General features: G+C 41.0%; 1 protein-coding gene across 2 annotated transcripts; it reads left to right on the top strand.

Moving 5' to 3' along the window:
* Nucleotides 1-235: 235 nt before the first annotated feature.
* LOC145402230 (uncharacterized) lies at nt 236-13,262 on the top strand. 2 transcript variants are annotated; one of them, XM_080274348.1, is made up of 9 exons: nt 236-399; nt 1,582-1,810; nt 3,902-4,078; nt 5,156-5,258; nt 5,458-5,517; nt 5,820-5,978; nt 7,114-7,361; nt 10,044-10,155; nt 10,649-13,262. In XM_080274348.1, the coding sequence occupies exons 1-9, from the start codon at nt 308-310 to the stop codon at nt 10,765-10,767; spliced, it is 1,299 nt and encodes a 432-aa protein (XP_080130474.1). In that variant the 5' UTR covers nt 236-307; the 3' UTR covers nt 10,768-13,262. The 2 variants fall into 2 exon arrangements, with proteins under 2 accessions (XP_080130474.1, XP_080130475.1); XM_080274349.1 differs by lacking the exon at nt 5,820-5,978.
* The last annotated feature ends 12,604 nt before the right edge of the window (nt 13,263-25,866 follow it).

The following is a 25,866-nucleotide window of genomic DNA, read 5'->3' as shown; positions in this document are numbered from 1 at the left end:
CAAATTTTCCGCCCTGAGTTCGATAGCAAACTATGGTTAGAAGGAGTTATTAATTGTCTTGTTCTATATGTGCAGGAATTCATTAATTTCCTCACAATTAAGATTATATACTTTGTTATTCTTCTGGTATTTATAATAAGAGATAATTTTATGCTTTATTTCTTTTCCATGGTTACAATAGTTTCTCATTTATCTTTTGCCAGCCTCGCAGAAATCCCATCAAAACAAAGTGTAGGTCGAGGCTGGAGGGGAAGCTATTGGCTAGTGTATATTTTTCATTCCAGGCCAATTTTACCACATTATCGTGATGTCTGACGAGGAAGATGAATATCACGACCAAAATGAAGACCAGGAAGATAAAATGGGCGACAATGAGGGTTCACCCGGCTCGCCCCAGAAGTAAGTATTTTGCCAGAGGAGTAATTAAACATTTTTTTTCAATATGGCTTTCCAAAAATAGAGGAGGCGTTCAGAAATTACGAGGGGTTCATTTAGTTTTGAGAAGTATATATGCTGTAACTCCCAATTAATCATGGCAAGTTAATGGAGTAGTAGGGCAGTTTCCGGTAGTAGTAATATTATCTTGCTGGATTGTAGAATTATTTTTTGGAGCTTGTGTGATGGGCTTACTGTCTGAGGTAATAGAGTGGGCTACAGTTCTTTCATACGAACCTGACGCAGATTTCTACCCATATGCATCTCTGTTCATGTAGCTCAGTGAAAAAAATATACATATTGTCATTATTACTGAGTTATGGTGATAAGTGTTGGTACTCGAATTTTCCTGTCATTGAGAGAACTATCCATTGGCGAACAGAAAAATAATGCATTCCGTTAGGGGTTGAAACGATAATAGAACCAGAAATACTACTGTGGCATGACATCCAATCAGGACTTGCATAGCAGCCGGTTAGTCAAAGATGTCCATGCGGCTGTGGAGATCTGGGTGTATGTGTAAGTGACATTGAGATGCAGCATAAAACTTTTCAGAAATGGAGAGTACCTTTTTTGCTCTGATATTAAAAAACAGTCCATGAGAAAGTGAACCACTAGGCAGGTGGAGTCATCCCACCTTCTCGACCCCTCCCCTCCTGGCTATGGGCCTGGTTTGCATAGTACTTCTTCATGACAGGCATCATATTCTAGTGTTACTATACTGTTACAACTCTGCATGCAAAATGGGGAGAATTTAGGCCAAGTTAAAGTAAAAAATAGGACAGTAGTGGTTAAGTCATTGTTATAGGTGATGGGCAAGAAGAGTGTTTAGTGGCAGGCTTGGAAATGTCCTAACTTTCCTAGCCTAACCTAACCTCATCTCACCCCACCCAGTATTAGCAGTATTGTTGCGGTTTTGACAGTCACTTCCCACACTGACAATGCATAGGTTAGTTTAGTTAGGTTATATTAGTTTGATGAGGTTAGGTTAGGTTAGTTTAGTTAGGCAAGATTAATTGGGTTTGATCAGTTTGGTAAGTTAATGTAGGCAAGATTAATGAGGTACGTTTAGGTTAGGTTAGAGAAAAACATCAGACTATGCTTGATTTTCCGAAACTGCACATTGACCCTCTTCCTGGGCAACAGTGAGAGTGAGGCGCCGTGGATGGGGCACCGATCCCTGTTTGAGATTTTTGTGAAGAACCTGAGCGATCGCACCACCAACCGAGACATCCAGAAGCTGTTTGAGCGGCACGGCAACGTCATACAGGTGGTGCGGTTCCAGATCAAGGAGTACTGCTTTGTGTACATGAAGCACGAGGAGGAGGGGGAGGAGGCCGTCCACTCACTCAACGGACACATCCATCATGGCAAGGTGGGGCCCCAGTGGTGTACGATAATGCTTTGTGAAAATTTAGGAGAGTACCCATTCCTCCATCCTCTGTTCATGCCCAAACCATTTCAGTCCACCCCACCTCAGCACAACACCAATGCATTTCAGTCCCATCCTTCCACTCAACTCTTCAGTCGGCATAGAGTACTTGTATTGTATTGTATTTTTTCCTTCTTTAATTATACCTGTATTGTGATTATCAGATTCATAGGCTTGAAGTTCTGCAGAAATGGCATAATTTTGAAGTTACTCTACTAATAATAGAATTTCATCAGTCATATACACAGAATAAGAAACTGGAACCTGATTTAACTGTAAAATAATTTGTTGGTTCTGTCCTTTGTAGCCCATCCGTCTGTTAATTATTTCTGCGGTGTTTAGGTGTCATAAATGAATAACATTGAGGGAAAACCCTTGTCATATGTTTTTCAGCTTCTGTGAATGATAGACCTCGCATATTTTGACCTTGTACTGTCTTACCATTTTCAGTGGCATTGGCAGTAGATGCTCAATTTAATGAACTAATTCAGCCAACCCCTACTTCGTTTTCTCAAATTTTCTACGAAATCAAGTTCCTTAACCAAGGCTCAATGTAAGGGAAACTTTTCCTGTATTTTGAGGTACTTTCCACTGAATCCTTGAAGGTTACGGTCAAGCCAAGTTACTGACAGTGCACACCCGAACCTAGCAAACTATGCTAACTCTCAATGCTACATACAGCAGTCTGAACCTGTAATTAATACCCCAACTTAAATGCATTATTGTGTACGTGTTAACAGTGATATATACAGTAATGACTTAGTAATAAAATATGCACACATAAAGAATAAGGTGAGGATAGTAGTGAACCAAATAGGATAGTAAACCACAGGAAGGCTTACCTCCAAAAGTAGGGGTTTTGCACCTGTTTCAGAAATATGCCTGACACAGGTAGCCATACTGGCCCCCCAAACCTGTGTTAGGCCAGGTGTGGTTAGTCACTGTCAGTCACCCTCCATCAGCACTCGAGGTGGTACAGGGCTGACAGGCAGGCTGGGGAGCATCAGGGGTGGCGCTCCATCTTCTCCATTATTTCCAATTTCTGGGCAAGAGAAAGCCTCACCCTCTCCTTTTCCTGAACCTTAGGCATGGTTCATAAAAGCTTTGGTTCACTAACAAAAACACACACACACACACACACACACACACACACACACACACACACACACACACACACACACACACACACACACAAATAAGGCTGCAATACCAAGACAAAGCCACACACACACACAGAGCAGTTGTTTACAGTTATGGGATCAAGTGAAGACTGCATGGCCTGAGCAATGTCACCGAGTCCCCGCCGCTTTCCAGGCAGCTTGGTGGGACATGTGGCAATGCTGCACACTGCTGGTCAGGGGAGTGTGTCCGATATGGGCTTGATGATGCGCTCGATGTATGGGACATTTCTGGGTAATTCGGTGATTTTGGGAGCGGAATTTCCTTAATGGAATTATACTCATTTTAATGGAAATTTTCCTTTATAGTTGGCAAAAAAATACTGGAAAAAAAAGGTTCCTTTATCTTGGGCTTCCTCTACGTTGATGTTCGTTAAATCAAGTATCTACCATATTTATGTAGTCATGTTTTTAGTAAAGTTGGGTACTGTATTTTAGAATTCAGGTGTATTATAGAGTAACTCAGTGTAGGGCTAGGGTTCAGAATGAAAGTCTAGTGTAGTCCCTAGCCATCATTCTGGTTCTTTTTTCTGGAAGTCTTTGGTATATTGTGTGATGATGCTCTGAAATCAGCCTCCCAGTCCAGTATGCAGATTATCAGTGAATGCTACAATGATGTCTTGTATATATATATATATATATATATATATATATATATATATATATATATATATATATATATATGAGAGGCTACAAAATTATGGAAAAATTGGAAGAAATTACAGAAACCTCTCCTTTTTTTTTTTTTTTTTTTTTTTCCCCCATCTAGAATAGCTCCCCTTTTCTTTCCTTTTCTGTACTGTACTGTAACCAATTTTGTGTACAGAATTCTTGTAATTTGATGCTTTTCTCCAAGACTTGGGTTGTGGAGTCAACTGGAGCCTGTAATGGATATAACCCAAGGAAAATAGTTGTGCGTAACCTGCAGTTTGGCATCGAGCACAAGCATCTCAAGGCGGCACTCAAGGACTATGGCACAATCTTAGAGCTCACAATCCACAATGATACAAGAAATACGTTCAAAGCATTCATTGTAAGTACCGGTATGTGACTACCGTACAGTATGTGTATGAAGTTTTGAAAGAGAGTGAGTGGATATACAGTCTGCTTTAGTGGATTTGTAGTTCATGTGCAGAAAATCATAGGAATAATGTATATGCAAATTATCATGCATGTGTTGGCCTCTCCATGGCAGCTCTCTATGCTGCTCATTCTCTGGCAGCCTCCCCATTTAGTCCCCCATCCCCGAGGTCACACTCCATGACACCATCCCAGGTCTCCTTTGGTCAGCCTCTTGCTATCCCATCCCTGACACATGCATAATTATCTGCGTATATATCCATCCATCATCTAATTCTACGTTGCCCCATGAGGAGCGTAGGAGCCTGGGGCTAGGCAAGTTGGTCCTGGCATTTAAGATGAGAGTGACCATCCTCACTCATCCCTGAGTGGCATTACGTGAGCAATAAACCCCTACCATCCTTTGGATATAAACCTTCAACGGCTCTATCCGATTGGAGCACCGTTATTACCCACTAAACCACCAGGCGCCAAAATTTGGTTATATGGTTACCACCCAGCGTAGTAAATGGTTTCCTGGTGTACAGGAAACCATTTGGCTTGTCACTTAGTGTAGAGTCACCCATAGACCGAAGGAAGAGGAAAGAATGAAGGAAAGAAAGACACAAGAGGGAGTGCAAAGTCACCCGCAGGCAGAAGAAAGAGGAAAGAATGAAGGAAAGAAAGACAGAAGAGGATGGATGGAAAGAAGGATGGAGGAGAGGAAAGGGCAGACACCTGAGAGCAGCACTACATCAAGTGAGTGGATGGTGAGTTTTTTCTTTACATGAACTACACACCCTCACTCACTGGTTCAAATGAGAGCAATGATTCATCCTAATGTCTAACCTCACTTTGATTACCGATGTGAGATGTGGCTAAGATTCTGAAGGCTTGAATGAGCGTGTAGCCCATTTGGACAAGCTATTGATAATTTTCCCAATTCTGTGACTTCTATGGATTTTGCCTTACCCCTGTCTTTTTAGGTGGGAATGTGGGTGATGTTGATGATGATAATTGTACAGTAGCTATATGAATCATTTACTCGTAGGTTTTGGCCGATGAGGAAGAAGCCCAACGAGCAATTGAGGAGGTGAACGGGATGAAGGTGAATGGGAAGAGTGTCAGTGTCTCAGAGGCATCCAATAGACAGGGTGGGTATTCTGTGGCCTGTGCTGGCAAATGTACACCAATGGAGAATATATACAGTTTGAATAATAACCTTTGAAATAAATGGTAAAATGAGTGTACAGGTTTTGTGGATCCTGCAGCCCTTAGTGCCTCAGATAAAAATGATGTTAGTTTATAATGTATGGTATGATTTATATTTGTGTGTGTGTTTTATTCTGTCAGTGCGGAGGTGGTTGGGTCGTCGCCGAGGAGATGGCCGTGAAAGCAAGCCATTACTGCCACGTATGTTCCCCCCATCTCTGTATAGTTCCTGATTTGACTAAGTACCTCATATAATTAGCTGTACTTTATTTTTCCATCTATCTATGTGTGTGTGTGTGTGTGTGTGTGTGCGCATTTTAGTCTGGGCATAGATTTGACGGTGTTTTTCAAGGTTTGGTCTGATACATATAGGGATTTTGTTTAATTATTTATTTGTTTTTACTGTGGGCATAGATTTAACAGTTTGTTCCCTGAGGTCTGGCAGTCGTCTGTGCCTTACACCTTCACACATCACCAGTTCAGTGTTAATACCCACCACCCAGGACGCAGGACGCAGGTCAAGTTGGGCAGGTTTAGCTCCCAGGCCAGAGGTACCGTTGTCCCTCCTTGCCTGGGCAGCAGAGCGCCACCACTGCTAGGCTCCTCTCCAGCGCCTCCAATCCCACTACTACACTCATCACCAGCAGCAAACATGAGCACAGGTACACCCCTAACATCACACACATTTATGTACCTGTGCATCACACCTTTCACTAAGATCCTTGGAGTGACATGACACTGGACTCAGCTTCAGGGATCACATACAAGACAGTAAGAGGCGGCGCACCACCAGACTCAGCATACTCAGGGCATTTACTGGGACAGACTTTGGGGAACAAAAAAGAAATGCTCACCCTACTCTACAAACACTATATCAAATCAGTGATGTCCTGTGCCCCCCTGGCTTGGACCCCCATCCTATCAGCACTCACTAGAACACCATGTGTAATATACAAAACAACATCTGTTTATTATCGCTGGCTGCAGTAACATCACACCCATAGCTCACATACACTTTGTAACTAAAGTCTTCTCTTTTAGGGGATATATATATGGCAGTCAGTGCCAACACACAGCACCCCTGTCTTAGTATAACAGAACCACACAGTGCAACCTGTCATAAAACAATCACCACACAGACATTGCCAGGCTCTTTTCAACAGAATCACACCTCTAGACTTTCTGACACTGGCAGGGAAGAAACACCTACATACAGTACTTATTTCTTGTTGAGGGCAGTACAGCATCTCATTTAGAACACTGTGCCACAAACCCTTATCCCACTGCCCAGATCTCCACCCATCTAAGGAATCCGTAAATAGAGCTGGTTGAGTTCACCTGCAGTAGCCAGGCTTAGACCAAGATATCACTCAACCCTTCTCCGTTACCAGCTTAGATTTGAGTTTGGGTAGAATCACAGATGACGTACCTTGCGTTTAGACTAGGTTCACACAACAAAATGTACATAGTGGAGTACTGTACAGCACAAGCCACACTAAGACACAGACACAGCGTCACTGGTGTAGGGAAGCTATGGTACAGCCCCATAGATGCTTAAATGCAGCCGACAGGCCTATCATGCCAAGCATGACTGGGGTTAAGTAACAGCAGCAAAAAACTCATGTGTTGGAAGAGGGATTAGATTTTTCCAACACTGCTTCCATATATTTTATTGGTATTTCCCAGCTCTGCCTTCTCTTTAGCTATTAATATTTTCCAACTCTGCCTCCATATATTTATTACTGGTATTTTCTTGTGTATGGAGAGGAATTAGGTTTTTACGACTCATATCCACAGTTCCCCGTCCTGCCATAGAGATGGGAGGGATGCCAGCCTATGGGCCCGGCTACCCACCACCTGCAAGAGGGCATCCATTGGGCACAGGTTACCAGGATACCGGTGGCATGGTGTGGGAGTGCGCCAGGTGTGGATCCACTGAAGGCCGTCTTGTCAACAACCCGTACAGTGCTGGGAGGAGTAGGTTCGACCCCAGCCCCTCACCTGCACCTCAGTTCTACCCCAGGCAACCCATGCAGTCTTACCGGGTGTGTATGTCCCTCGTTTTGTATCCTTTTTGTGATGCTGGAGAGGGATGCAAGTGGGGGCACCAATATGACCAAGTGGTGGATCTGTCTGGTTGTACAAACATCCCTCAGTGCCCTCCCAGTCCCCTCAAAAGGACGATGGTACACTGAAGGAGAAGGGTAACTTTGGACTGCTCCACTGGGTTCACATTCGGATGAGCAGGTTCACATTCGGATGAGCATGGGGTTGTAACTGCTGCTATTGTTAACATCGACATAGTTTGCACCAGTGATTTGCTTGAGAGTATATACTCCTTCATTCCCATGACCTAGCTTAGTCTTGCTGTCAAAGGCTTTTATTCTGCTTAGTAGATTTTTCATACTAGAGGGTTAGAAGTAACCCCAGTTAATCCCTTCTACAGTAAAGATTCTTCCCAGGTTGAATAAAGTCAGATGATAGCAAAAAAATAAAATAAATTTATCTATCTATCTATTGCCAGACGCCTCAATCCTGTTTGGGGTGGCCACAAACAAATCGCCTCCAAGTCGCCCTGTCCCCCGCCATTTCACTGCCCTGCTCCCAACTCACACCCCCCTCTCTCATATACCTCTCCACCCCATCCCTCCATCTCATCCTCGGCCTCCCCCTCCCTCTTCCCCCCTCCACCTCACTCACATACACTTTCTTCGTCAGTCTTTCACCCTCCATCCTCTCCACATGGCCAAACCACCTCAGTGTGTTCCTCATAACGCTTCCTATCACATCCACATCCACACCACAACGCTCCTTTATATCCTCATTCGTCAGCCTGTCTCTCCATGTGACTCCACAGGCTCCTCTTAAATAACTCATTTTCACTGCTCTCACTCTTGACTTGTGTCCTTCCAACAACGTCCAAGCTTCACTTCCGTACGTTAGAGTTGGTATCACAATACTGTCATGTAGTAACTTTTTCACTTCCATGCTCACTTCCCTGTTTCTTATCACTGCTTTCAAAGAACCAGCAACTTTTCTTCCCTGCTGTACCCTTTCAAGCACTTCACCCTCCAAACCTCCATCCTTACTCATCACACTACCCAAGTACTTAAACGTACTCACATTTTCCAGTTCCTCACCATCCAACCTCGCTGTACATTCACTGACTTCACCTCTCTCAAAGACCATCACGTTACTTTTCCCTACATTCACCTTTAGATTCCATATCTTACACACTCTCTCAAACTCATCCACAAAGGCTTGCAGCTCCCCTTCGTCTTCACTCAACAACACAGTATCATCTGCAAACAACAGTACAGGGAGTTTCCAAACACTATCCTCTCTCACCAGGGGCACTCCAACATCCACTACCCTACCTTGTACCTCTTTTATTACCCCATCCATGTACAGATTGAACAACCATGGAGACATGACACATCCCTGTTTCAACCCAACTTTCAAAGAGAAAAATTCACTTAGTTCACCATCCACACGCACTGCAGCCTTCGTACCATCGTACATACTCTTCACAGCATTCAACAACTTCCCATCTACTCCATATATTCTTAACACTTTCCACAATCCTTGTCTATCCACCCTGTCATATGCTTTCTCCAAATCCATGAAAGCCGCATACAACTTCTTTCCCTTCTCTAGAAACTTTTCCACTAAAGATCTAAGAATGAATATCTAATCTACACAACCTCTTCCCTTCCTAAAGCCTCCCTGTTCTTCTCCAACTAATTTCTCTGTTCTTTCTCTAACTCTGTCAATAAGTATCCTGCCATACACTTTTCCTATTATACTAAGAAGACAAATGCCCCTATGATTACCACACACTTCTTTTTCCCCTTTTCCTTTGTACAAGGGAATAATTATACGTGAAATAATAAGTATGTACTAAAATACCGGGTATTTAAAGAAATAAATACCGGTACCAGTAGAAATCACCGTATGGAAGGAGGTAAGGCAGAATAACTTGCTGGGAAGAGCCGTTATGATATCTTTGTGTCGGACGAAAATGTGCTCACAGAGTTAACCATGAAGCCTTGGGGTGTGTTTTTCATTTTATGTTTGCTCTTTGTATTGCATTGTATTGTCTCAGGGTTGTATTAACTTCCATGTAGGGTAGATTTTTGCACCCATGGGGAGTTTGTTGTAACCTTAATAATCATCATCAATTTGGGTGGTGCTGAGTAGGAGTGCCTTCATGTGGTGGCACTGATATGGCTAGGCAGCTCCACCGCTTGCTTACACGCTCTCTGTCCCCGTAAAGTTGAGTGGTGGGCTGCAGGAGAACAATAATGTTAGTCTTCTGTCCACTGAGTTCATGTTTCAGATGAGCCTGGAGTCCCAACATAAACAGTTGAGGAGTTCATTTCTGAGCAAAATAAAATAATCAAGTAGAAGCGAGTTTGGCCATGTGGAGAGGATGGATGATGAGAGACTTACCGAATGTGTGTACTTGAGTGAGGTGGAGGGGGAGACCAAGGATGAAATGGAGGGATAGAGTGAAGAGGTACATGAAAGAGGGGTGTGTGAGTTGGAGGGAGGGCAGGCAAATGGCAGGACAGAGCATTGTGGAGGTGATTTGTCTGTGGCCACCATTAATGGGCTTAAGGCATCTGGAAATAGATAAATAGATGCAATAAAAAACAAAAAAGGATCCTGGCCTGATTTAATATACTAACTCTGACTTTCTAAACATTCCTTCATTCCCCCACCAGGAGTTTGATACGAGCGAGGGTCCTCTCCTGCCAGGCAAACGCAAGCAGCCTCTCCTACCCACGCCTCCACTTCTTGATTATGGGAGTTATCGACGCCCTGAGCCAGAGCCAAGTACGTCCATAGCAGGTTTTTTATCATCATCATCATCAACATTAGTATCATCATCATCATCATCATCATCATTAGTTATCCTCATCCTGACAATTATTCTCAAGTAAAGATAGGGTAAGGTAGGATGCAGAGACAAAGGAAGGGTAACAACAAAAGTGGGAGAATATCGTCATCATCTTCATCTTGATCGTCATCATCATTGTCATTGTCCTGATATTTTGCACGTAAGAATAGAGCAGGGTGGGATCTAGTAAGAAAAGAAACCATGTGTAAGGCCCTGGAATTTTTGCTTAACAGATTTAGCCATGAGTACAAACACCAGACACAGAAAAATCAAATTAGAGTAAATAATAGAGTGTAGAACATAAAAAACAAAACAGTTTTTAATGATGGTAAGCTGTTATGGGAATTCGTTTTAAATTGGTCAGGCTCTTTCAGAAATACAACACCATGTAACTAACAATTGTCCCTTCTCTGCCACTAATGGCCACAGTCCTGCCGAGTATGATGGTCCACAGTAAACACATCGGTTCGTCGCTTCAAGGGGGAAGTCTGCTTGGTCGCGGACGTTGGCGCAGTCAGAGCAGGCATCAAAACAACATGAAAACTTAGCCTCCTTCACATCCTTCAGTCACCCCCCTCCCCTCAAGTGCTGGAGGTGGATGCTTTCATGCAGTGGCGCTAGTCTAACGATGCAAGTAGCCTATCAGGGTAGCGTAGAGAAATACCAGTCATAGACTAAAATTTTTCGCTACACCACCCTAATGTATGGTAACTCTCCTGATGTCCTTACCAGATAAAAATATTCCCAGTCTTCGTCCATATCCTGTCCTGTTGTCCTTACCAGATACAAATATTCGTTATCTCCATATTCCCCCCAAAGGAGGATGGTGGAGTGCAGGAGAAGGGCACGTTTAGCTTGTAGTCCACTGGATTCACATTCAAACAACCCCAGGGGCACAAAAAGAACTCCCTGCCCCTCACTCTTTCCCCAGTTCACAGTCATTAGGAGTCATGTACCAAGGAGCTTCAGAGATGTTGTAACACCTCTTGTTTTGTGATTTATTCTGCATAATCCCATGGTATCCTCTCGTGCCTTGTGCTGTAAATGCAAACTGTATTGATATTAATGCTCTGAATCTGGGTTACATCCTGTGTAGCTTGTTCTTGCAGCTTCAAGATGATTTTACTTAACTTCAGAAAGAGGCTGTCATACTTAAGGGTTTTTTTTAATGCCGTATCTAACCTCCCCAGTTCAAAAACTACTGTATATGCTAAGCTGAATAAATCCGATAGGAGTTGGCAAGAATGCATTTAAAAAGATGTCCCCAGGGTCAGTGGGTAAATACAGTATAAGTAGTATACAAGGCAAAGTCAAGATGTAATATGCAGAATTAATTGCTGTGTAAGAGGTGCTAAGAAATCTTAAGCAGGGTGTTCCATAAATAATGCTTCACTAGAAACCTGCACCATGGGTTTGTGTTGTGGGTGTGGGTCAGTCTGCTGGTGTGGGTGTGGCAGTGGGAGTAGGAAATGAAATCATAATGCAGGGGGACACTGATAACGCTGATTGGCTTTCCCTACAACATGTCAGATAGTGCCTGATGGAGTGAAAGTGCAGCATCATACTGTATATGGGTCGCTTTGTATGTCAGCAAGAATATAGCCAGTGTGTAAGATGAGATTAAGTAGTGTCATATTGTGTCGTGCCAGCATTGTGGGCATTATGTAATTTACAGGAAGTTCTTAATTTATGTTAAGAGTTCGTGGCACCTTTGGATTTCCTCCATGGAGTAGCATCATAAAATGAATGAGGCATTCTGTGGAGGAACTCAAAGGTGCCGAATGTCCAAAATTTTATATTTTATCCACCATTTCTCTTACTTTGATTTAAGATAAGGTCATAGAATGTGACCTCAGGGATAAGGATTTGAATAGAGAGACTGTTAGAGAAGCATGGAGAGCTCCCATAACGTTACCAAGGCTGATGCATGGAAGCATGTTGGAACCTTTATAAATGAAACAAAGCAAAATGGAGATACTCCACAGAGCTTTTCATATGATACTGAATGATGCAGAATTTCCACAATATATGGTGCTTTAAATTTGGGGATCAGGCAGACGTAGGTGCATAGGTATCAGCAAAACTTAAAAGTGATAATGTCCCAAAGATTACTGAGGAATTAGCAGCAAGAAAAGAACCATCCTCATCATCATCATCCAGACCTCCTTTCTCATCCCAAGGTGGGGTGAAGTTGGGGAAAAACTTGATAGAGTGAGATACTAACCAAATTTTGCCCAGCAGAATGGGCAACACTCCCATCCACTCATGATTCAGCAAAAAAAAAAAAAAATTAAAAAAAAAAAAAAGCAATGACTTGCTCATTATTTGTGTGTGTGTGTGTGTGTTGTAAAGGAGGTGCAAGGTAGGGCAGTGGATGTGGGGGTGGCTCTAATGAATGAGGGTGAGATTTGGAAGATTCCGGTGTTGCTGTTTGCTGATGATACAGTATTGTCGAGTGAAGATGAATGGGAGTTGCAAGGTTTGGTGAATGAATTTGGGACAGTGTGTAGCAGGAGGAATCTGAAAGTTAATGTAAACAAAAGTAAAGTTATGGTGTTTGAGAGGAATGAAGTCACAGAATGTACAGTGAAGTTGGATGGTGAGGATATGGAGAATGTGAGTGCATTTTAGTACTTGGGTAGTGTGTTGAGTAAGGATGGAACTTTGGGGGATGAAGTGCGTGAAAGGGTACAGCAGGGAAGGAAGGTTGTTGGTTCACTGAAAGCAGTGATGAGAAATAGGGAGTTGAGTATGGAAGTTAAAAAGTCACTGCATGATAGTATTGTGATCCCTACCCTGACGTATGGAAGCGAGGCGTGGACCTTGCAAGAGGGGAACAAGTCAAGAGTGAGAGCAGTGGAAATGAGTTACTTGAGAGGAGCATGTGGAGTGACATGGAGGGACAGGTTGACAAATGAAGAAGTGAAGGAACGTTGTGGGGTGGATGTGGATGTGGTTGGGAAGATTAGGAGAAATACACTGAGGTGGTTTGGACATGTGGAGAGAATGGAGAATGAAAGACTGGCTAAGAGGGTGTATGTAGGTGAGGTGGAGGGAGGGAGTTGAGAGGTATATGAGGGAGGGGGGGGGTGAGTTGGGGGGAGGGTAGTCAAATGGTGGGTGACAGAGTGACTTGGAGGAGTATTGTCTGTGGCCACCCTTTGCGGGATTAGGGCGTCGGGCTATAGATAGATAGTGTGTGTGTGTGTGTATGTGTGTGTGTGTGTGTGTGTGTGGATGGGTGGGTGGGTGTGAGTGCATGCATTGTTTAGTTGTTGCATATTTTTCTCTCATGGTCATTTCCTTGATGTTTTCTTTGTGTTTCTGGATAGTTGTTTCATATTTTGTTTCTTTGCATTTAAAATTTCGTTTTTTAGTTATTATATATTTTTTATTTACTTCACGGTAGTTATTACAGTACTAAACTGTGTTCACTGTAGCTAAGCTTATACTTGTTAACTCTCCATCTTAAATATTGAGCTGTAACTAGAGATTAACACTAGAATATGATGCTAGTCACAAAGAAGTGCTGTGGAAAGAACGTGGAGCCGAAGTATTGCTTTATGCTGTCACTGAGCTATGGGAAATAAGTTACAGAGATGAAAATCTCTGCCTGGTTAAAATGAATAAACTGTAGGTATGTGCCATGTCTAATTGTACCTTCCATTACTTTTCTTTTCTCAATTTTTTTTTTTTTTACCTTCACACATTCTTTCTGTTTTTATTTTCCTCCTCTTCCTTTTTTCTTCTTCTTGCCCTTCTTTTCTCTCTCTCTCTCTCTCTCTCTCTCTCTCTCTCTCTCTCTCTCTCCATTTTCTTCTATCTTGTTTATTTTGACTTTTCATTTGACTTTTCATCTCCTGTTTTACTTTTCACTCTGGCCATTTTCCTACATTCTTCTTTCTTTTTTCTTTTTCATTTTTTCCCCCCTCGTATCACCTTATTTCTTCTGCTATATTCCTCTTTCTCATTTACTGTCTTATCTTTCCATGTATTGTTTTACCTTTGTCTCTGGACCTTTTCTCTCAGTTTATGCTTGGTAGTGTGGTGGTTAGAAGACCCTTGTTGGAGTGAGTACCATACATTTCACAAGTGTTTCATCCCAGGGAGGTGACTGGATTTTTTTTTTTTTTTTTTTTCTTTTTCTTTTTTTTCAAACTCCCAGACAGGTGACGATTTTTTTAAATAAAAATATTTATTTTCCCAGACAGGTGACTGGATCCTTTTTCTCTCTGTTAATGCGATGCAGCCAAAGGACATAAGCTGGTCATCTCTTTAAATGTTCTGTGGACGGATGCACGGAATGTATCCATGGCTTATAATAAGGACATACAGTACTTTACAGGACTTATTGTTTTTAGAGAGAGAGAGATCACATGGAGCTAGATTATAAAGAACTGTAATCTATAATGAATAGTAGCGAGTGGGAGAGTTCAGAAGCAAATTATCAAGAAGGTAGAGTATATGTCCAGGGAAAGTTTTAATGCAAAGTACCAGGAAGGTTGAGTTTACCATAAGAGTTAGTTAAAAAGCAGAGTAAGCAAATTATTATCAGGGTAGAGTTTGCTATAATGTCCAATCGAAGTTGTCTAGTAAAAGAGGTCTGAATGTTGTTGTTGATGATGATGGTGAAGAAGGTAGAGTTTGCCATAAGATACAGCCAAAGTTATAGAGCAGTCATTAATATATTAGCACAGTAAGATCAAAGGAGAGTAGTGTAGGATAGTCACCACCTTACAGTACAGTACAGGTATATTTTGTTGTAAGATTCAGTGGGGCAAAACCAGTGACTTACCTTAGCTGTTAGAATTCTACGATGATTTCTTATTGAATTTGTATAGTATTTCTGTGTGTATGTATGTACAGTACATACCTGTATGCATTATCTGAGCACTGTACCCCATTGTTGAGGAGTTACTTACATTAAGGTGAAGTGTTTTATTTTTCACAGCTTCCTTTAACATTTTTACGATAAGAGATCTCTGAATCTGATTAAAATGTCTATACCATGTTTACTCTAACTTGGCCTAAAATTCCCATCTCTCCACCTTCTGTACAACAATACAGAAATTTGTGCCAAGTTAAGGTATAAGGAGTATAGTTTAAAAAAAAATGTGAAGTAAAGTTCAAGTATCGAGCTGCTGTACTGTATATCTTTTTATTTATTATTATTATTTTTTAAATACATTTCTGTTGTCAGCACTAAAACATCTAACCAGTGTGGGTGCTGGGGAGGAATGCCTTCAAGCACTGGCACCAGCATACCCAGGCAACTCCACTGCCTGGTTATACAGACGTCCTTCAGCTCCCTGCCTATCCCCTGAATGAAGGATGGTGGACTGCAGGAGGGTAACTTCAGCCTGCTATCTGCAGGGTTCATATTCAGCTGATGCTGGGGCAACAGTGAGAAAGAGAGGAGTTGTGCAAACATTAAATGGGTTCTGGTTAAGGCTAATAAGAGGGTCCAGTAGTGGCACAGAGTAAGAGCATCTTACAATTGACAGGACTGTGTTGCCTTCCACCCAATAAGTAGATGAATGAGCTTGCAATATACCTTCCTGGTGTAATGGTAGGAAGCTCTTACAAGGACCATGATGTTATGAGGACCTCAGGTAGTCACTTCCAGGGAGTAAGCAGATTACTGCATCAATATGATGAAGAGGGAGGGTGCAGGGTGGGTAGGGATAAGATGATACATGGCTAGATGAAAGTTTGGGTAGGGCATTTAGGATACTGCTGGACAATAAGCATCAATGGTAGTAGGGTCCAGAAAAGGAGAGCCTGAGTGAGAGCCTGAGTCCAACCGCTAAGAAGTTAGAAGCTGTGTGTTGGCCCCACCAAGTAAGTACTCGTATTTGGGATGACAGAAGAAAGGTAGGGGCGGGCATCATTGAGAGAGACCATGTGATCTATTGCAGTGGTAATGGCGAACATGCCAGTATGCTATATATCTGCATTAATGGCATTTTTGCTGGAACGTTTATTGGTTGCAGCAACAGGACCCCAGCCTACGTCAATGGTGGGGATTGGGTTGGAAGTAGAGGCCAAACCATCTTCGAGGGCTTGTGTTTCAGCCACAGCGCTTCCTCCTGTGCATGATGGTGGTGGTTACACCAGCATGGTCAGTAGTCAGCCGACTTGCCGCCAAATGAGTAAAGGGTGGGAGGGGGGTAGTGTCGTAAGTGAAACCGCGGTAGCTGTCATGTCTGCCTTATCTGCGATGAATTCTGTAAGTAATATCCTACTTAATACTTCCGTTATAATTTATGACTTTCTGGGAGAAGGCTGTTAATAATAATTGGTGGTTGCATGACGCATGGTATCATCACTTACGGAATGTTACGAGAACCTTGGGTCGCGATATATTCCAACAAGAGTCTACTAATCGAGTCGAGGAAGGCAGGTTGCTCTGTCCTTATTTCTGGTTATTCCGTCCCGTCATTGACGCTGCTGGATGGAGATAATACTGTATGTAAGTATTTTGTCCATCGTTGGAAGAGTGTGATTTATTAGGGCAAAGGATGATTAAGGAAGTTTTAAGTTAATGTCGGATTGATGTGGTGTTTCGTCGGTAAGCATGTATTGGCTCCCGAAATTGCTTTAATATGTAACCTACTTTACTAACGAGTGGTCACGAGATTTGCTTGTAAAAACACCCAGCTGGAAAAAACTTGCTTTCAGGTGATGTAGATTATGTAACACTAAGGCTGAATTTTAGTGGTCGATGTAACAAACCGCTCGCCTGAATGTTTAATCCTGGGCCAGGGATACTGATGTAAATTTCATTAATGTTTGAGGACCACTGCACGATCCTTCCTGTTATATTACTAGAAAATGCAAGTATGCTGAAGGGAAATAAAATTATTAAGACTTTATTTTTTAAAATCACTAAGAGGAAAGGGTACACATTTTTGGCGCCGTCGTCAAGTGAGCGTCGCTTGAGTAATGGCGGTTAAGTGAGTGGAGAGGTGTGTGTGGATCAGGTAAATATAACCCTTTTTTCTCAGTTCTTTGTGCTGTGTTCGTATTTTGCTTCAGTGTGCGGTATCTGTATAATTTTGTGAATATGTGGTGAACTATGGAGGTCTCAAGAACGTATTGTATAGACAGGATAGTGGTGTATGAAGTGCATTACCTGCTAAGTTTCCCAGACATTCAGCATACGAACTGCATTTCCTGCATACTGTAGATTTCTTTGTTTTCATAATAACTCAAGATGAACATGCAAATCTATATTTTCGGTAACATCCAGGAGAAGCCCCACTCACAGATGTTTTAGTGATTATGAGATTTTAGGATTTACTTTTCCTCACAGCGTAATTCATCTGACAAAGACGAATGCTGAAGTTTTGGTTAGGCTTATAATATTGGCGGGGATCTATAATGCTTAATATTTTCCATTAAATTACAGGTATTTTATTTTAGATTCTGCTTACATTAGGACGCCTCTTTTCTGCTTAGGAGAAATTTCAAAGTCAATGGAATTCGTTTAAAGTAAGAATTAGCTTTCACCGAACTGAAGAGGGTGATAATTTGAAAGTTAGGCACATCTGCATCTTAAACCCATTACCTTGCTAATGGGTGGAATTATCATATTTACGATCGATTTGCTGTCGTTTAGATATATTCTCAAAGACGGGGAAAGGAGTGTGGAGTCGTTTTTTGCCTGTCCTAAAAATAATAATAATAATAATCTTAGTTACGAGAGGAATATTATCGTACGTCATGTTGTATTTTGCTGCAGGAAGAATAAAGAAGGGAAAATACAGTGTTCCCGAGTCAGTGGTTACGCTTGCAAAAACAAAATGTAGTATGCGACAGAGAATTGGTCGTAAATATGAGAATTGTGAAGGAAAAAATAGTGTTTTATCTGAGTGGGAGCTGTTGTAACTTATCGCCAGTATTTTCATAGCTCGATACTTGTGGCGTTAACGTTTGCTTGTTTTATTTATATATATATTTATTTGTTTGAGTAACGATCTGTGAGTTGGTTGAGTAAAAATTCAAATATTCGTAGGATCACAATATTTGGTGCCTTTTTTTTTTTTTTTCAATTTTAAAAAGTGTGCCTATATCTGTAATAAATATTTGAGATAGGTCTGCGCATCAAAAGAATAGTAGAGTTTCCGTTAAAAAAAAAAAAAATCAGAAGGCATCGGTTAATTTTGGAACTTAATTTCAGCCTAACCACTGGAAAATTTTCACGGATGGAGGTAAAATATAGCTTACTCCCCCCTCCCTTTATTCATTTTTTTTTTTTTTTTTTATTGTTTGAGCCAGGATTCCGAGGGCTTGAATGGTAAGTGAATGGATGTGTGGCCCATTTCTTTGAACTTTTCCTTTCCCCCCCTTTTTTTTTTTTGGACTCTCCCACACCCCCTTGCAAGTTTGAAAAAAAAAAAAAAAAAGGCGGGATGATAATGCATGGTATTGTTTGACAAGTTAATATTTCCACGTACCGTGTGTGTGTGTGTGTGTGTGTGTGTGTGTGTGTGTGTGTGTGTGTGTGTGTGTGTGTCCTTCAGTCAGATTACATGCTGTTTTATGACTTATTAAATGTTACTAATATCCTTTCCTTTTACTTTGTGTGTGTGTGTGTGTGTGTGTGTGTGTGTGTGTGTGTGGCCTTCAGTCAGATTACATGCAGTTTTATGACTTATTAAATGTTACTAATATCCTTCCACTTTACTTTCAGAATCTTGTGACGGAAGAAACCACAGCCAAACCATCAGGAAAAAATAATGTACAGACGTGTGGTTAAGTGTTTGTATATATTGGTGTTCGGCAGTGGCAGATGACGAATGGTTTTAAAAATAGTGGCGATAAGAAAGTTGCCGCGTGACGTCATAGGCTGGGGCATCCACTCTCACCAAGTTTCTTCTGAAGGTAAGTTTCTTTTCTTAGTTCCAATATGTCTTTGGTTTTTCTATTGTGTAATTTATCACGTCTGGTTTTTCTTGTATGTAATTTATCATGTCTGGTTTTTCATTTTGTAATTATCGTGTATTTACCTAACGTGAAGTGATAGAGGTGATTTTTACCTGTGACAAAGCCGACAGGTGGACAAGTGCTACACCTGGGGATTTTTTTTTATGGGAAAGTTCGAATATCTACTCTTAGCGAACTCCGAGCAGTTTTCCTATGAAGTATAAAGTTGCTCAGCCTGAAATTTTGAGTTGATTTAACATGTCAGCTGAGTATTAGGCGACTTTTAATTTCTGCTGTAAGGAGGTATTTTAGCGACCTTTATGAAATGTAAAGTTGCGCAGCTTGAAATTTGGAGTTGATTTGACATGTCATCTGTTGCGTCAGCTGATAATTTAGCAATTTTCAGGTTTGGTCTTGAGGTATTTTACTAAAACAGTTTCGCATTCTGTGAGTTTCAAAGAGAAACTTAAAATTTGCTGCAATAGTTTCGCCGCATGTCTGTGAAGACAGTCTCTTATTAGGTTTTAATTCGTCTTAATGTATGGATGGTAGGCTATAGGAATGTTACGTAATGTTAGTGTCAGTTGTATTGGTAGAAATATTAACATAGATTAGTGATGAAACGAATTATTTTATTTCCGTATTTAGCTGTCATAGCAAAAAAAAAATCGATTCCTATATATACACACACACACACACACACACACACACACACACACACACACACATACACACACACACACACCCTGGTAGCCTACATATACAGTATACTGTATACTCCATTATGTCGACACGATGGAAGTTAAAGTGGTGATTCTTTTGGTCTTATTCCTTGTAATAAATGATTTATGTTTAATGATGTACCGTTCCGTAGGTGAGAGAGAGAGAGAGAGAGAGAGAGAGAGAGAGATTTGTGTGTATGCGTGTGCAAAACACAACAGGTTTTGAGTAAGGTGTGTTTGTGTGTGTGTGTGAAGTAAAGAAAACTGTATGGCGTGTATATATCAAACCTGTTCTTGAGTGGTAGTGTGTTTTGGCTTCTTGTTTGTATGTGTGATGTGTAGGCATGGTTTCTGTTTATTATTATTATTATTATTATTATTCTCACTACAAATATATTTATCATTACCGGTAATTTTCTTTTTATTTTCATTTCGGTGATTATTATTAGCTATTGTTATTATTATTATTATTATTATTATTATTATTATTATTATTTATTCTCACTAAAAATTATGTATCGTCATAATTTCCTGCTGGTTTTTATTTTATTAATTTTGGTTATTATTATTATTATTATTATTATTATTATTATTATTATTATTATCGTCTTTCCTCCTCCTCCTCCTCCTCCTCCTCCTCCTCCTCCTCCAAGATCACATTCTCGGGCCATATTTGAAACTATTTAACATAATTCATGAAACTCATCTTGTAACCCATACTTGTCAGGGGCGGGGTTGAACAAGGGCAGGTGAAGAATTTGATCTGTTTTGTTTTCTTGCATAAATTTGAACAGTTTGAACAGGAAAAGTGTTGAGGAATTTGGAACCTGTTGCAGAAGTAAATTTGAATGATTTGAACAGAAGCGTTGAGGAATGTGAAGGATTTAAACACGAGGTCCGTTAAGGAATTTGAAATATTTTGTCATGCGTAACTGTGAATGTTTTGAAGTGGAGAATTGGTGAAGAATGTGATGTATTGTTATCCTACCGGTACGTTTTAATTCCTGATGAAAATACTGTTGCCTGGGATTTAGATATTGTTGAGTGTTGTTGAGTACGAAGGAAGAATAGGGGAAATGGGTCTGGTTCTGTTATCTCTCTCTCTCTCTCTCACTCACACACACACACACACACACACACACACACACACACACACACACACACACACACACACACACACACACACACACACACACGAATCGGTCCTTTTTCTTCGAGCAGTTTAGTATCTTTCGCAGTCCTTTGAGAATGACGTCTTCAGTTCTTGTTACCGTCGCAGTATTATTCTGTATAGGAGAGGTGTGGTAGTAAAGAGAAGTGTGGTAGTAAAGAGAGGTGTGGTAGTAAAGAGAGGTGTGGTAGTAAAGAGAAGTGTGGTAGTAAAGAAAGGTGTGGTAGTAAAGAGAGATGTGGTAAAAAGAGATGTGGTGGTAGAGAGATGTGGTAGTGATGAGAGATGTGGTAGTAAAGAGAGGTGTGGTAGTAAAGAGAGGTGTGGTAGTAAAGAGAGGTGTGGTAGTAAAGAGAAGTGTGGTAGTAAAGAGAGCTGTGGTAGTAATGAAAGATGTGGTAGTAAAGAGAGGTGTGGTAGTAATGAGATGTAACAGTAAAAAGAGATGTGGTGGTAGAGAGATGTGGTAGTGATGAGAGATGTGGTAGTAATGAGTTATGTAATAGTAAAAACAGATGTGGTGATAGAGAGATGTGGTTGGTAAAGAGAGAGGTAGTAAAGATAGGTGTGATGGTAAAGAGAAGTGTGGTGGTAGAGAGAGGTGTGGTAGTGAAGAGAGGTGTGGTAGTATAAAAGAGGTGTGGTAGTGAAGAGGAATCAGTTGGGTCAAGGATAAGCAAACCCATGTTAAAAAAAAAAAGACAGGTTTATTGATACTAAGACTGGCTTGGGTGGGAAAGGAGTCAGCGTTTTCCACAGCACACTCCCTTATCCACAAATGTTTCGTTTCCCTGAAGACGAATTGTGTGAAACTGAACGATACATTTAGCAGAACGAATGAATGTAAGTCAGTCAGTATTTTCAGCAGCAAAATATGACTGATACATATGAGAAAAAAAAAAAGTTGGAATTCTGGTACATACTTAAAATCTAAAAAATGTTTGAATTCAGATACATACCTTTTTAAAATATGGAAAAAGTATGAAATCTGATGCATACTTTTTAAAAATGAGAACAAAAGTTTGCATTCACAGTTAGGTACAAAAAAATACATCTACTGGGTGGTTGATTTTTACAACTAGGCTGTGGGGGTTGTCTTGGTGATTTAAGACAAAGGGTGATTTGGAAGTTATTAAACAGCGGTGACTGAATTAGCTTACATGTTTACTGGTGGATCGGTTATTGAATGCGGGTGATCGTTAAAATATACACATACATATATATAAATGTGTTAAGTGATGGTTGCTTGGGTAACTAGACTTAAAAAAACATGGCTACATAATGAAACCTACTTACATACTAAATACAAATTGCACGCGAGTCAACATTGGGCACCGATGAATATATATATACAGGAAAATACAAATATATTACAAAGGTCATGGAGGGGTATTGAGCAGAGTACAAAGAGGAATACAAACTACAGGACATGCCCAACGTTGAGTCGGCCCGGGAAATACACAAGATACAAAAATACAAGAAAAAATGAAGAAACGACACAAAATCTTACAAGAAAAGGTACGGGTTACATAGATTAGTCTTGTACCAGGTATTGAAAAAAAAAATACAAGGAAGGTACCAGTTACATACATTACAGTCTTGTATTTGCAGATCATCTTTGCCCGAGACATCTGCTGCAGTCCATCGCCCGCACGGACTTCCAGTTACAAAATAATGGGTTACAAAAGTACTTACATTACAAATCTAGGTGTACATTACAACTCTAGGGGTACTCGTTTGATAGGGTGCCCGCCCCATCTCGATATCACTTGCGTAAATAGTGTACAAAAAATGGATTAACATTACCTATCTAAATCTTACATTAAAATCTCCAGTCAGTCCATCTGTAAACGAGAGAGAGAGAGGAAGTAAGTTAATTAAGAGTAAATGTGAATTGCTGCTTAAATAACGATAATAATAATAATAATAATAATAATAATAGAACAGGTACTATTACTGCCACCACCACCATTACTGCTGCTGCTACTACTACTACTACTACTACTACTACTACTACTACTAATAATAATAATAATAATAATAATAATAAGAAGAAATAAAATAAACTACTACTACTGATGATGATGATGATAATGGTAAGTTAGGCCTTGATTTGAATTAAAACACCCACCCATTGCTAACATGTAAATCATCATTCAGTCAGTCTGAAAAAGAGAGAGAGAAAGGAAGTGAGTCAGGCAATGAGGAACACGTATAAATGACGCATGCTGATGTTACCATAGCCGTCAGCGGTGAGTCATCAATTCTTGCATCTCATTTCCCGCCAAAAGTTGCCGAGCCGAATCGATTGTGACAGGTCTTAACGCCAATTTGGATTGTGTAATCTATCTGCAATTTTTTTCCCCTTTTGCCATGGGGCGTGTTTGATATGGAGTGTTTGGGAGGTGGTGATTTTGTGATGATGTGCTGACGATGTGAGTTTGCGTCTAAAGTTTAATGTACATTGAGATGTTTATAATTTTTATGGTTGGAACATTACTGTGTTTGAAGCAGACTGCGCTTTTATATTATTATTTATTACCTCTGCTAGCGAGGTTGGACGAAGGTTATATATACATATACTCGGTATATCGTATGTATAATATATATATATATATATATATATATATATATATATATATATATATATATACATGTACTGTATATATGCGCTCAGAGAAATTGTGTAACAGGTAGACCCAGTCTGCAGAAATGACAGACCATAAAAGTAATCATCAGGTAGGGAAGGAATTAACTGCAGTAAATCGTAAATGTTATTGCTGGCGGAGGTATGCTGTGTGAGTACTTTCAAGTACTGATGTTTATTGCTACTAAGCTACTGCAGCTGTTGCCACTAGTGTACAGTATATGTGTTTTTCTGGACGTGTAAAGTTTTCAGACGGTGAATTTTAAGTGAGCGTTTTATGTGCAGTAAAGCGTCCCTGCCTCAGTGTAAATCCTCCTCACATCAGCGGGGCACACCCACCCAGGCAGCTGGTGCGGCGGACACGACATTTAAATGACCGCGTATATGTATGCTAAATACCTCCCGTGACGAAATCCGAGGAGGCGTGACGTCATGGGCCTTTTTATTGTCCTTTAGGATTTAGGAGGCTTCGTGACGTCTCTTCTTCTGGATTTATTTTGTATAGGGTATTTATTTCCCAACACCTTTCCCTTGGCGATTTATTTTTGTATGTTTAGTATGACAGTCGGAGAGGATAGGAACATCCGTAAGACATGCATTTTTCAGTATTCGGGGTTCCTTATATACCAGCCTCTCTCTCTCTCTCTCTCTCTCTCTCTCTCTCTCTCTCTCTCTCTCTCTCTCTCTCTCTCTCTCTCTCTCAGACACACACACACACACACACACACACACACACAAGGGGAAGTCGCTATTACCAAACCCGAATTAGCGTTCATCCATTGCACCTCATTTAATATTTCCATCATCATCATCATCATCACCCCATTGCTTAACCAACCCCACCCCCATCATCACCCATCATCATCATCCTCTCTGTACATCATTGCCTCATCATCATCATCATCATCATCACCATCATTTCTATACCTTATTGCCTCACATCATCATCATTATTATCATCATCATCATCATCATCTCTACGTCATTGCATCATCATCATCATCATCATCATCATCATCATCATTTCTACACCTCATTGTCTCATACCATCATTATATCATCATCATCATCATCATCATCATCATCGTCTTCATGGGTATTGGAGAGGGGTGCCTTCGCGTGGTGGCACTGATATAGCTGGTCGGCTCCTCTGCCTGGTTATACAAACATCCCTTAACTCCCTTCCTATCCCCCGAAGGAAGGATGGTGGACGGCAGGAGGAGACAGCTTCAGCCTGCAGTCCACTGGGTTCACGTTTAGATGAGACGGATTGTTACGTACTGCTAAAAATCTCTCTGCGTCACACGTCCCTCCCTGCGTCACCATATTGCGTCACACCTAAAGCCGTCCTGCAGTCCAGCGGGTTCACGGTCAGATGAGCTGGGGTTGTTACGCACCACTATCATCTTCTTTCTGCGTCACACCTCGCCATGCGCCACTATCTTGCGTTACATTTCTTGCCCTCCGTCACCGTCTTGCGTCACATCTCCTGCCTTAAGTCACCATCTTGCGTCACATCTCTTGCCCTCCGTCACTATCGTGCGTCACATCTCTTGCTCTCCGTCACCGTCTTGCGTCACATCTCTTGCCTTCCGCCACTATCTTGCGTCACATTTCAAGCCATTGATTATCTCCACCATTTTTTGCGTCTTCGAGGCGTGGGAGGCTTCGTACCTACTTACAAATACCTAAAAACTACTTACAGGTACTTACAAGCTACTTAGAAATGCTTGAGCATTACCCAGGCACTTACAAGTTACAAATACCTGAACATTACTTACATGTACTTACTTACAAATACCTGAGCACTACCTAGGTACTTACAGGTACTTACAAGCTACTTACAAATACCTGAACACTACTTACATGTACTTACAAATGCCTGAGCACTACTTAGGTACTTACAAGGTACATAAAAACACCTGAACACTACTTACAGGTACTTACAAGCTACTTACAAATACCTGAGCACTACTTACAGGTACTTACGTCCTTAAAAGCATCCTGGGAATGTCTGGAACCGCGTTAGTATCCCGAAGAACCGTAGGAGTTACAGACAGTGGTTAGCTAAAGATACTTACGGGCACTTACAAGCTACTTACAAATACCTGAACACTACATACGGGTACTTACAGATACTTACATCCTTACAAAACATCCTGGGAAGTGTGGAACCGCG

The sequence above is a fragment of the Coenobita brevimanus genome, chromosome 57, assembly GCF_032717465.1.
Source record: "Coenobita brevimanus isolate Jiangsu-jjx chromosome 57, ASM3271746v2, whole genome shotgun sequence".
Taxonomy (NCBI): domain Eukaryota; kingdom Metazoa; phylum Arthropoda; class Malacostraca; order Decapoda; family Coenobitidae; genus Coenobita; species Coenobita brevimanus.
This window is presented reverse-complemented; position numbering and strand designations above follow the sequence as displayed.

Coding starts and splice junctions, on each gene's coding strand:
- LOC145402230 (XM_080274348.1), top strand. CDS start 308: ATGTCTGACGAGGAAGATGAATATCACGACCAAAATGAAGACCAGGAA. Junction 400..1,581: donor TCACCCGGCTCGCCCCAGAA/GTAAGTATTTTG, acceptor CCTGGGCAACAG/TGAGAGTGAGGCGCCGTGGA. Junction 1,811..3,901: donor GACACATCCATCATGGCAAG/GTGGGGCCCCAG, acceptor CTTTTCTCCAAG/ACTTGGGTTGTGGAGTCAAC.